General features: G+C 27.7%; 1 protein-coding gene and 1 non-coding gene across 3 annotated transcripts; both read right to left on the bottom strand.

Moving 5' to 3' along the window:
• Positions 1 to 6,915: 6,915 nt before the first annotated feature.
• TRNAA-AGC lies at positions 6,916 to 6,988 on the bottom strand. Its single transcript has one exon. It is a non-coding gene; the product is annotated as a tRNA-Ala (tRNA).
• Positions 6,989 to 7,826: 838 nt separating this feature from the next.
• On the bottom strand, positions 7,827 to 11,366 carry LOC114395484 (jasmonate O-methyltransferase-like). 2 transcript variants are annotated; one of them, XM_028357278.1, is made up of 5 exons: positions 11,186 to 11,366; positions 10,467 to 10,564; positions 9,942 to 10,349; positions 8,743 to 9,000; positions 7,827 to 8,476 (listed from the first exon to the last, which is right to left on the bottom strand). In XM_028357278.1, the coding sequence occupies exons 2-5, from the start codon at positions 10,542 to 10,544 to the stop codon at positions 8,111 to 8,113; spliced, it is 1,110 nt and encodes a 369-aa protein (XP_028213079.1). In that variant the 5' UTR covers positions 10,545 to 10,564; positions 11,186 to 11,366; the 3' UTR covers positions 7,827 to 8,110. The 2 variants fall into 2 exon arrangements, with proteins under 2 accessions (XP_028213079.1, XP_028213080.1); XM_028357279.1 differs by lacking the exon at positions 11,186 to 11,366 and having other exon boundaries at positions 10,471 to 10,564.
• Between the last annotated feature and the right edge of the window lie 1,072 nt (positions 11,367 to 12,438).

Raw genomic sequence — 12,438 nt, forward strand, 5'->3', positions numbered from 1 at the left:
GAAATAAGTCATGTTAGAAAGAAAATATTCATTTTGTATATATTCATAGTATTGAAGATTAATCATTACTTCTCAAGCATCTACTGTGTTGTTGGTGTATTAATTAATTTTTTTAACATTTTTAAAAATTAAAACAGTTAAATATTTGTTTTTTTAGTATTTTCATTTTTATTAAATTAATTTTAATTTTCTTATTTTATAAATATATTTTATCATTTGACAGGATAACTAGTCTTAAATAATAAGCTAAAAGCAAAGTAAAAATTAACAAACAACTTCAAATTTTTGTTTTAAGTTCTTATTTTTAGCTTTAACTTAATAGTTATAACTTTTAAGCCAAAAAAAAATGGGATAAATATATCCTTAGTCTCCCTATATATACATAATTTCATGTTATTAGGAATGGACAAAATAGATCAACTGAATCGAACTGTTGTAGAATTGAACTAAACTGTAAAAGTGATTTAGACAAACTGAATTCAACTATTTAACAATTTGGGCGAATTGAATCAAAGCATACTACTCCAAATAGCTTTTGAATTGTCCAAATTGTTTGAACTATTCTTAGTAGATATCTTATTTTGAAGCATATTATTTACAGACTTTAATCTCATAAATTACAATTCGGTTTGGGTGAATACCAGTTCAACTTTTATTCAAAATCATTTATTTTTTAGTTTAGTTCGATTGGATAGTTAGTTCAAACCATTTCATATTGATTTTTTAAGGTTAAATGTCATTTTTGGTTCAATAATATTATGTTTTAGTATTTTTTTTGTTTTGGTATATTAAATTTTAAAAGTCTAATCCTGATTCTTGATTCTTTATGTTTTTAAAAATTTTATTTTAATTTTTCTTGTGTTTTTTGTTAATAACGTTTAAACACTATTAATGTTTTAAAATTTAAAAGAAAATTAATTTAAAACAAAGACAACTACAATTTTTAGCCATCAGTGTATACAACTCATACTTTATCTCTTCTAAAAAAGAGTCATGCATATAAAAATATTTTTTTAAAATTATGTTTGCTTATTTGTTGAGACAAGTCATAAATAAAAAATTATATTTGTTTTTTATTATAAGAAACAAGTTTTAAAATAACAAAGGTAGTATGACTTAATTATAATATTTACAATTTTTAAAATAAGTCTAGCATGCTGAACATGATATATTACCTTTCATATATATTGTTGTATGATGAATTGATTAACACCTTCTTTTCTTTTCTTTCTTCTCTAGTTTGTTTTCTTTCTCTTTTATTTGACAAGCAGTTCCACACTATACCGGAAATGGATCCACTCCATTTCCTTTTTTCTCAATTTCTTTCAATCCTTTCATTTTTTTTAAGCTTTTGGAAAAATAAATCAAATGGAGATGATACACACTTTATAGAAATTAAAGTAACATTTATTTTCTCAAAAGCTTAGTAATAAAAGAAATGGAGAGAATCTAAATCCCTTAACTCAATATTCCTACTTACACCCTTTCCTCATTAATTACTCTCAAATATCTTATCTCCAACCCTTAATTTTCAGGTGCCCTAAGCGGCTCTATACCAATAGATTATGGATTTAGGCTGAAAGGGTTTAGGAAAGGAAATTGTGGGTCACCTACGTACGTGTTGTATCATATGCAGAATCCTATGTATGACATATCGAAAGAGTTGAAAAGTCTCCAAATCGTATATAATTGGGATTGGGAGACAAGATAATCTCGGTCACTAGATTTTCATAAGCAGGCCCAGTCCTGATCATAGGTCAAGGAAAGAGATGAAAAGCCGCTCCAGACACTTTAATTTAGAACTTCCGTGCTTCACTAAAGTGCATGTTAATTTCATATGTGAAGTTCTTTTTTATTATTAAATTACATGCCTAATGTGTGAAGTATAAACCTAGAAGAGAATGAGAGAACGAAAGACACAGTATCACTTTTTCCCACTATTAAAAATATCCTATTTTACGACGCACATTCTACGTCGGTCATTCAGTAGCCGACGTAGTAGTCAACGCGATGACATTTACGTAATTATATACGATTTTTAAACGATACATTTCGTAAACGACAACGTTTGAATATAACCCCGGCCAATACTCATAAGATAGAAAAAGAGATAACTCATATCATTTATTATTTACGAACTAAAATAATTAAGAATATTTTGATAAAAAATAATTAATTTAAGAAATAATTAAAAAAAAACTTATAAACAAAGACAATGAAATTTCAAAATAATGTCACCTAAAAAGGAATGCATGAAGTATTCCAATTAAAGTTAATTAAAACTAAATATTTTGAAAATGAGAGATTGATAGAAATAAAAAGAAAAATTAATATATTAAAAGCATATCAGGAACTGTAATTAAATTTTAAAATATATATCTGTATAATTGCTAGCGTACACCACTTTTTTAGTTGGAGTTAGTTGGCAATTTACAGCAAAAATTTAAGACGGAAAAATCCAATATATATGAAAAATGCGTTAACTTACTATATGAGAGAGAAGGGAGCACTCCTCTAGTATTTTTAATTTAATTAAAAAATTAAATTTTAAATTACTATACTATCCTCAAAGTGAAAAAGTAATAAATAAGAGTTAAATGGTTTTTTTTGTAAAATTTGTATTTAGGTTGTTAGCTTGCTCCAACTAAAAAAAACAGGTGTAAGTATGAATCCCCATATATATGGAATTGATTTTTTATATTCAACTACTGCTTATTAAACCGTCAAGTTGATATACCATATGCATTTAAGGAGAATGAAGTTCATCACTTCTTAAAAGGAGAATATCCAAATAAAAAGGGATGTGAGGGAGACTAGAACAATGAGAGCAATTAATATATATATATATATATATATATATATATAAAGGGGGTTTTGGTGAGAGTAATAATAAACTAATTTAAAGATGAAAAACTAGTTAAAAGTAAAAAAATTAGTTAGAAACTAAAATTAAGTTGTTGAGAGCATGTTTAATAGAGATTATTTTTAGGGTTTCTTAGGTGAAGAAACTGTTTTTTATCGTTTCTTTTCTATTGGAGTAAATCCATGTGATGGGGAGAGTTTCTTAAAAATAATATTTGTATTTTCTACAAGAAACTATTTCTTACCGATAAAAATAATATTTATCTAGTTTTTTTTTTAATGTTATTGTGTTTAATTATTTAATAACTCAAAAAAATATAAAAGTATGAGTTTCTTGAAGTTTCTTATTATTTGAACAAAATTGTGTATGAATTTTTTACGAATGATATGGTACTTTGAGACCATTAAAAGTAACTTAAGAAACTCACTTAAAAAAGTTTCATTGAAAATACTCTTGAGTTAGCTTATGAATTAAAACTGTTTGATAATTATTATTTTTAAATAGTCGATAAGTGTAAAATTAAAAAAAATAAACCTGTTTCTATGATTTTTTGTAATATAAATGTTAATTTTATGTTGTGGAAAACCCATGTGTCTAACATATATTTATCTTTGGATTTTCTTTGTGGTGTGCCAAAAGTTACGGCCTAGGTTGACAAATCATATTGTTTTCAAATTTTTTTCTTAATCCTTTAGTTCATTAGAAAAAAAGATTCTAATTAATTCAAAATTTGATTGAAAAGTAAGTAAAATTTAATTAAAAATTATTTTTTATAATTGAATTCAGATATTACTCAAACAATTCAATTAACCTTAACTTTAATTCATTAATTACTTGTGACCAATCACTTAGTACATCATTTTCATTTGTTTCTACTTGTTGGACATCACAAGTTTAATTAACTAGTTTAAGAAGAATTTAACAATTCTCTTGCGTAGATTCAATTTCCTCCATATTTGAGTAAGAAAGTTGGAGGAGTTATTTATGTTAATCCATGTTAACGATAATGAAAACGTTAAGAGGAGTTCATACATTTACTTTCTCTTCTATCTCATGGTCCACTTTTTTTTTTTCTATTTCTCTCATCATTTTACATCACATCATCATCTGCCTTATCTATCACTCTCTCTCTCTCTCTCTTTTTTTATCTCTATCTCCCCTTTCTTTCCACTCATACACCCCAAAAATCCATATACCCCAGAAATAAGATGTACGTTAATTTGTTTTTCCATGTTAAGATGTCTTAATAAATACAAGGTGTCCTTGTCTAACGTACACCTTCGACCTTGCAACTTGTAAGTGACCTCTTCATGCATTTTACTTTTTATTCTTTCTATTTCATACAAAAAAAAAAAAATAGTTTATAAAAGGATGACGATCGATCCTCAAGCTAAAGTTGAATTAGGATATATGTAGGTGGCTGATATATACTTGATCATGGATTCATTCGGTGCATCAATGGGAAGACATCAGCTTTGCCCACTAGATTATCTTGTTGCTGATAACAAGGGGGTCCATATTTTGGAGCGATTAACTTTTTCTAGTAGAAATTTTGATGTGATAAGTTGTTCCTATCTTACCTAATTCCAGTTACTTTTCTAATTTAATCAGAAGTGAAGGTCACTTGTCTTCCTCAACTGTGAGGAGCGAAACATCGAAAATCAAATCTATTTATGTGAGAACGAGGAAAACAAGAATTTTGGTAGAATCAGACCTGATGGAGTTGTCATTAGAAGTCAGTGGGATGTTAGGGTTTCTTACACATTTGTTGAATTTGAAGAAAATGCTGAAAAAGAAAATCAAAATCTAAAGATGTTGAAAAAGCTACCCAAAAATCAAAGTTCTTAGTTGGGGCTGAGTACACGTACAGCCAACCAAAGTATGAAAACCTGAACAACAAAGGAAAAACCCACTCTGTCGTCATGTCCTATTAGGCCTTGAGGAAGAAAATAAAATAAAAGACAAACAAAATAAATAAAATATTGGTTTACACAATATGAATAATTAACTACTTAATTTTCCCAAATTTAAATTAATACTTATTTTAATAATGCTTTAAAATTAATTATTACCACGTCCTTATTTAGATTAATAAATTCAGTTTGAATCAAAATAATAAATATTATCTCTCATTTATTAAATAGATTTATTTTTATAATATTTTTCTGTAAAAAATAATTCCTCTCTTTCTGAAAAAAAAATATATTTAAATGTCATAATTATATTTATAAGTTCTTCATTTCCTATAATATTTTCCCTAAAAAAATAACACCACCGCAAACACCTAACATATGCTTTTGGTTTCACATGCTTTTTATTTCACACGGTCCTTCAATAGTTATTGCCCTGACATATGAATATAATTATGGCATTATAAATTATTTTATTTTAATTTTCAGAAAGAGAAAAATTATTTTTTTAGGGAAAAATATTACAAGAAATAAATCAATTTAATAAATGTGAGAGAATATTTATTATTCTGATTGAAAGTGATGAATCTATTAATCTAAGAAATAATAATAATTAATTTGGAAGAATCATTAAAATAAGTATTAATCTAAATAGGTAACATTAAATAATTAATTACTCTTATGATGTGTAATGTTTCACACGTTAGAAAAACTGATAAAATATATATTATTAAATAAGTTATATATTCCTTTTTAACTTGATGAAATTAATTAGGATGCAAAAATTTAGAGGAAAACGGCTATATGCTCAACATCTTGATAGAACTTAATTAGGGTGGGTCTGGCAGAAAAAAAAAATGGAGGTGAAATAAAAAAAAAAAAACAGTATAAATAAAGAAAAAAATAGCAAATGGAGGAGTGTGTTTGGTAAAGTAGAAACAAAGAAGAAAAGAAATTTAAAAAAAATGTGAATTTCACGTACCTTTTTATTAAGGAATGGTGTCACGTAAGAGTGTGGGGGCCTTTGGCCTCCTTAATTTTTTTATACATATGATGAGATATATAAATATTTGAGTAATTAATTTAAATTTTGGAGTTAAATAATAATATTTAGGTGTTATTTTTTTATAAATATTTATTCTCCTTTTATAATATTTATTGTGAAGATAATTATATATTTTTATTTTTAAATAAATATATTTTTTCCATGTTGTATTTATTGTGGAGATACATGATTGTATTTTTTTTCTCTATTTAGCTAAAATATTTTAATATATATCATTTATTTTTTCAATATATTTTTCTTTTATCATCTATTTTAAAGGATACAAATAATTACACTTACAAGTCTTTATTATCCATCCATTAATATTGATAATTTGAAAATTAAAAATCATTTATTCACAATTGCCAATAGAATAATTAAGTTTAATTACGAACTCTATATAAAGGGTTGGTAATTTGAGGTTTGAGACTCATTAACAAATATTTTTCTATTTTCAATCACTTCATCGTGTATATATAAGGGATTGGTAGTTTGAGGTTTGATGACTAATATTTATGATCTTGGGTCTTAAAAAATGCTTAACTTGTTTTCTGTTTAAATATATTTTCTATTTTTTTTAGTTGGTCCCCCTAAACTTTAAACCCGGCTCCGTCTCTGATTATATTCATCCCAAAATAAAAAAGAATTATTCTAAATCTAAAACAGTATATTATATATATATATAATATTGAAAATTTTAAGAGAAAAGTTAGGGGGGCTCCCCCCCAACGTATGTCCTTCCCTGGCGACCCTAAGTTCGATATGTCATACATAGGATAGGATTCTGCACATGATACAACACGTAACACATGGCTGAGACACACAATTAATTTCCCAAACTACCCTTTCATCGCATGGATGCAAATCCACAATCTATTGGTATTTAGGGTCCCTGATAATTAATTTGGGGGTCAGAGATAAGACAAGGAATGTGTGAGAGTGATGAGGAAAATGTGTAAATAAGAAAAGTGAGAGGGTATAGAGTGGAATAGAAAAGAAAGAAGACAAATACAGAAGAAAGGAAGGTATATTACTCAATTGATTGCACAACTTTAAAATAGAAAAACTGCATACGAATTCTGAATGAAGAAAAAGGATGGAGATGCGGGGTATCGATCCCCGTACCTCTCGCATGCTAAGCGAGCGCTCTACCATCTGAGCTACATCCCCTTTCCGTTTTACATTATCTCAAAGGTATATATCACCAATGTTATATGCTATATTGGGATAACATGCGACCACCACCCAAACAAAATTATATATTTAAGTTGTAATAAGTTAATAAATGTATCATGGGCTATGACTTATGTGGGAAATGAAAATTAGTCAATAAAAATTAATTATTCTACCTCTTTCCCACAAATGTTTATGATTAAGGTTAATGTATAAAAATAACTTAATTATTATTTTGGTTCCTTTATTTATTTAAAATTTTTAATTAGATATTTTTGTTTTCAAAATTTTAATTAGGTCTTTTATTTTTCAAAATACCTCAATGGTTCTTTATGCCACAATTTACAACTTAAGGCAATTAGTCTCAATTGGACAAAAATATCATAGTATTTTAAAAAATAAAGGGTCTAATTAAAAACTTTTAAAAATAAAAGGTTCAAATTGATAATGAAGTCTATATAAATTAAGGAATATTTAATGATGTAAAATATTACTATATTTGAGTTAAAAAAATTATTTGATATTTCATTTTCAGTTACAATAATTATTTATGATAATTAGAATAAATTATAATATTGATTCTCCTATATTTTTAAATCCGTAATTGTAGTTTTTTTATTTTAAAATAAAGACATTTAACCTTCCAATTTTTTAAAATTAATAATTTTGATCTGATTTTTAATGTAAGATCATTAGTCAATATGAGTTAGGTTCAAACCCGACATTCAATATCATATCAAAGTCTATCCAAACAAATATTATTGAACATATGAAATCACATGCTATTGGATCATCATCGCACCAATTAAAAATATTAACTTTAGTAAAATTCACATTTGAGATCTCCAATCCTCAAAATGAGGAAAGTATTAAAAATCTTATATTAACCACTAATATTACAAGCAAATTAATATAAGCAACCCTTATATTATTGGTGTATGACCATATCCTAATGGATAGAAAAGGAAAAAATGTTGTCTACTAATTAACACACAGTTGTTCATCTTTTATTATGATATGCCTTGTCCTTACTGCTCCATAACTTTATTTGAACAAATAAATAAAAAAATCATAAAGGAAGAAAAACAAGTTTTTAAGATCTTTTATTGAGCAACATCTTCAAGCAGTTTTTATCATGGATATCATCAAAGTAGCCCACTCCGATTTCTCCACCTCCATCAGTTGCATAATTTTCTTTTGAAACCTGGTGAATAGTTCATTTATAACTTCTGCACCAAACTTTGTGGACAAGAGAGGCTCCATTATTGCTCTCATGTGCTTGGCTACTGATTCAGCTTTTAAATTTCCATCAAGAAAAGAATCATCACCACCGTCATTTATGCTTTCACCCAAAGGCTGGATGAAAATCTCTAATCGTTGAACATAGAATGACCCTTCTTCCTGAATCACATGCCTAATTTCTTCAACTGTAGGTTGATACACTGGTATGTTGAAGGAGTCTAATTTTGCTTCTTCAATCAAACCCTGAAATGTATATATTCTTAGTTATTGATATCAATAGGATAAATAAAAACCCAAAAACACACATGTACACGCATTGGAAATGAAAGAGAGGAAGAAAATTCCTTGGCACTACACACACACACACTCGAGACAGAGGAAGAGAGTTTCACTACAACTCACTCAATTTCAATCACTAACTTGATTCACTCATTCACTGATTTGATTCATAAAAACTTAATTGGAAACTTGATTGCAAGATGCGTTACTAATACAGAATTGTTGTTTACCTCCAAGAACATGTCATTGAGTATTAGACTAATTGGTTCCCAACCGTTTACTGTAGGAGGAATTTCATTTCTGCCAAGTAACACCAAGAGCATTGCTCCTCCAGGCACAAGTTCCTTCGAACGTGATTTCAGAAACAATTTAAAATCTTGTTGAAACTGCTTAAGGTAAGCTTTGTATACCTCTGGAGGGCTTGTGTTAACTATGTAACAATGGCCCTTGTTAAGTAACGATGCCTCGCTAGACCCCAATAATGGATCCTACAACCAAAATACAATAAACAAATTCAAACATTTTAGAGGGTGAGGGTGCTTGATTAGATGATTTGATCAATATGTTTTTTTACACCAAAAAGGTATACTATATAAGGAGGTACAAGGATATCTCAACCCTTATACAAATTAAAGTACATAGTAAGTCCAACTATGCAATGTTTTTCACCGGCCCTACAATCCCATCAAACATACATTATTGGGATTCCTTGACCATTTATGCCAAGTTAGAAGCCTCAAGAATAAGTAATACATCCCACAATAAATTTATTTCCAATAAATTACAATTCATTTAAATATGTTTTTAATTTTGTAATTTTTTTTCTTTATTTTTAATTCTTGTAAATTTATATTTTTTTAGTTTTAATCTCTGTAAGATCTTTTGTTCATTTTTCATCTTGAAATTTGTGCTTTTTCAAATTTTATTTCTTTAAAATTTAAATTTTTTATTTTAGTCCTTATAAATTTGTGTTTATAGAAATTAAAATTAAAAAAACACACTTACAATTACAAAGGGTAAAAATAAGATTAAAATTAAAAAAAAAAACTTATATAAACTAAAAATAAATAAGTAAAACTTATAGAGATAAAAAAAAAATATTTAAGTCATTATAATTTATAATAGAAAACCGTTCCAAAAATATATATGAGCTAGAATGGGAAATGAGCCCTTATATGGAAACGATATTCATTTGTCATATTTTTAATAGCAATAATAAAAATATCGTTGTACTTTAATTTGTTTCAACACCATTTTTTAAGCCCAAAAGAAGAATAAATTAAGTGGAAAAAATTGGACATTAACTTAAATAGAAGTTAGAAATAGAAGAAAAAAACAAACCAATTAACACAATATGCTAGCTAAATTCAGTCGACCATAACATCTCAATCAAATTAGAGGAAAACAAAAAAGAGTTACTTTACTTGACCTGAGAGAGCCAGTGTAGACCGTAGGAGGAATGAAAAAGGTTTATGGAATTATTGGGAAAGAGCCTCCCATAGAAGGATCCAGGAGTAGCGTTAATAAAGCATGGACCAAAATTATGACCCTTATCTTCTATCAATCTTTTACAGAAATCAGGGAGTGACTTGAAGATGGAATTGAAATCGTTTCCAAATAAATCATTGAGATAAAATTGGAGTGTGGGTGGTTCATGATTCAAGTGGGTGCTTGCTTTATAAACCATGTCAATAATATTTGATATCACAAGAAGTGTATTTGGTCCCGCAGAGCAACCTAGATCTGCCACCTTCATGCAGCTAGGAGAAGAATCACAATACAACAGCCTCATTATAGTTTCTTCAAGTATGGTTTTGGTTTTACTTATTACTCTTCTCTGCAATAAAATCAAATATAAATCAATAAAGGAGAAAAGGAAACAAAATTACAAACAATGATGAAGTGATACGGTTAAATCTGGTTAACTATAGTTATATGAAGATAAAGACAGTACTTGCATCGACGAGTTGTTTGCATAACTCTGTTCTTTATTGCCATCATTCATGTGAAGGGATAGTTGATATCTTTCCATTGATGAAGCACGAATTGAATCTGTTTTCAGAGACAAGTCATGTAATTTTCTTAGCTCGACAACACACTCATATATGATGAGGAATTTGTTCATGAAATAAGAACTAATGATTTCCTAGAATGACATAATATATACATGCATGGACTCATTTTATTTTGATTAAAATACATTTTAGGTCTTTGATAAATTAACCAATTTTGATTTGGGTCTATAATAAAAAAACTTATGCTTGATCCCAGACAAAAAAAAAAAAAAAGACTTGTGATGGTTTTTAATATGCCCGAAATTTTAATTTAACCAACTCAAACACATTCAAAAGCTTTATCCAGCCCAACATAATACTGTCGCATCCTCACACCAATGTATTATGTGCATCTCCTTCCTCACGTTAAACAGGGGAAAGTATTACAAAAAAAAACAAAATTATTGTGCCACAAAAACCGTGTGTGAAAATGGCTTTCTCTCCCTTTGTTCACAAAGTAACAGGGAAAAAGGAAACTCAAATAATGTTTCCAAGTGTAAACTAATAAATTTACAGCAGCTGCATACACCCACAACAAACTAAAGAGAGATCAAGGGGTTTCACTCTACTATTAACCCACTTTTTACTTTGAGATCAAGTCAACAAATAAGAATCAAACCTCTAGCTCCTCCCCCTTACGAGAAAAAAAAGTGGTTGGAAAAGAAAGTGAAAGAGTGTTGTTCCCTTCAAGCAACCTTCAGTGGTGATCGATAGATGCAACCAGCTTTTGAGAATTTCCTTGCTTTAAACAAGGGTTGAGACTTGCTACTACAATTGGTTTAAAGGCACATGTTATGAAAAATGTTGTCTTTAGTCCTTTAAAAAATTTAAAACGTTTTTATTCTCCAAGTTTATTAAAAGTGGTATAGTAGACTTTTATCATGATCTAAAAATACATATGTTTCTAAGTAAAATATAGGAATTAAAATTGATCTGAAATTTTAGGCTTTTATCATGATCTAAAAATACACGATTAAATTTTCATAAAACTAAAACTAATATTTTGAGGAACTAAATAAATATTTGACCCAAAATTTACTAAAGAAAATAATTAATGAAGTTGAAATAAAATGAAAGAGAAATTAAAGTGACTATTATTTAATCCTTTTACGTTTAAACATATTATTAAGTTGTATAAGTTCGGTGTTAAACTTGATGAAATTTTAATGCAATAATCTAAGGAAAATGCTACTTTTTGAAAGAATTTTCAGATTGGGTAATAACATATCAATCAGCTTAGAGGAAAACAAAAGAGTTAGTTTTATTTGACCTGAGAAAGGCAGTGTAGACTGTAGGAGGAATGAAAAAGATTTATGAAATTACTGGGGAAGAGCCTCCCATAGAAGGATCCAGGGGTTGCCTTAATAAAACATGGACTAAAGTTGTGATCCTTATCTTCTAGCTATCTTTCATAGAAATCAGGAAGTGACTTAAAGATAGTATTGAAATCGTTTCCAAATAAATCATTGAGATAAAATTAGATGATTTACGTGACCAAACAAATCATATTAGAAGATTATTCAAAGTTTTACACTTTTTGAGAATTACTAATATGTGATCACAATTTTAATTTTTAAAATGAAAAATTAAATCTTATTAATTGAATTATAAATATATTAATTAGGAATACCTTTTTTCTGTTATCTAGTCCAGCAACTAATTAATTGGTTTTTGCAAATTAAGGAATATTTCAATCCTCTTATCATATGTGTAATGCAATGCTAGTGTTAATTATGATCTTAATTTTATTATTTTTCTCATAAAATAGTTTAACGTGTGCAAGTTGTCTCATTATTTAATTATGTAAGCATTTGAAACGGATTTTTTTAAATGATTTACCTTTGACCTCCCATTTGAATATGATGAATTCAT

Source organism: Glycine soja, chromosome 18 (assembly GCF_004193775.1).
Source record: "Glycine soja cultivar W05 chromosome 18, ASM419377v2, whole genome shotgun sequence".
Taxonomy (NCBI): Eukaryota; Viridiplantae; Streptophyta; class Magnoliopsida; order Fabales; family Fabaceae; genus Glycine; species Glycine soja.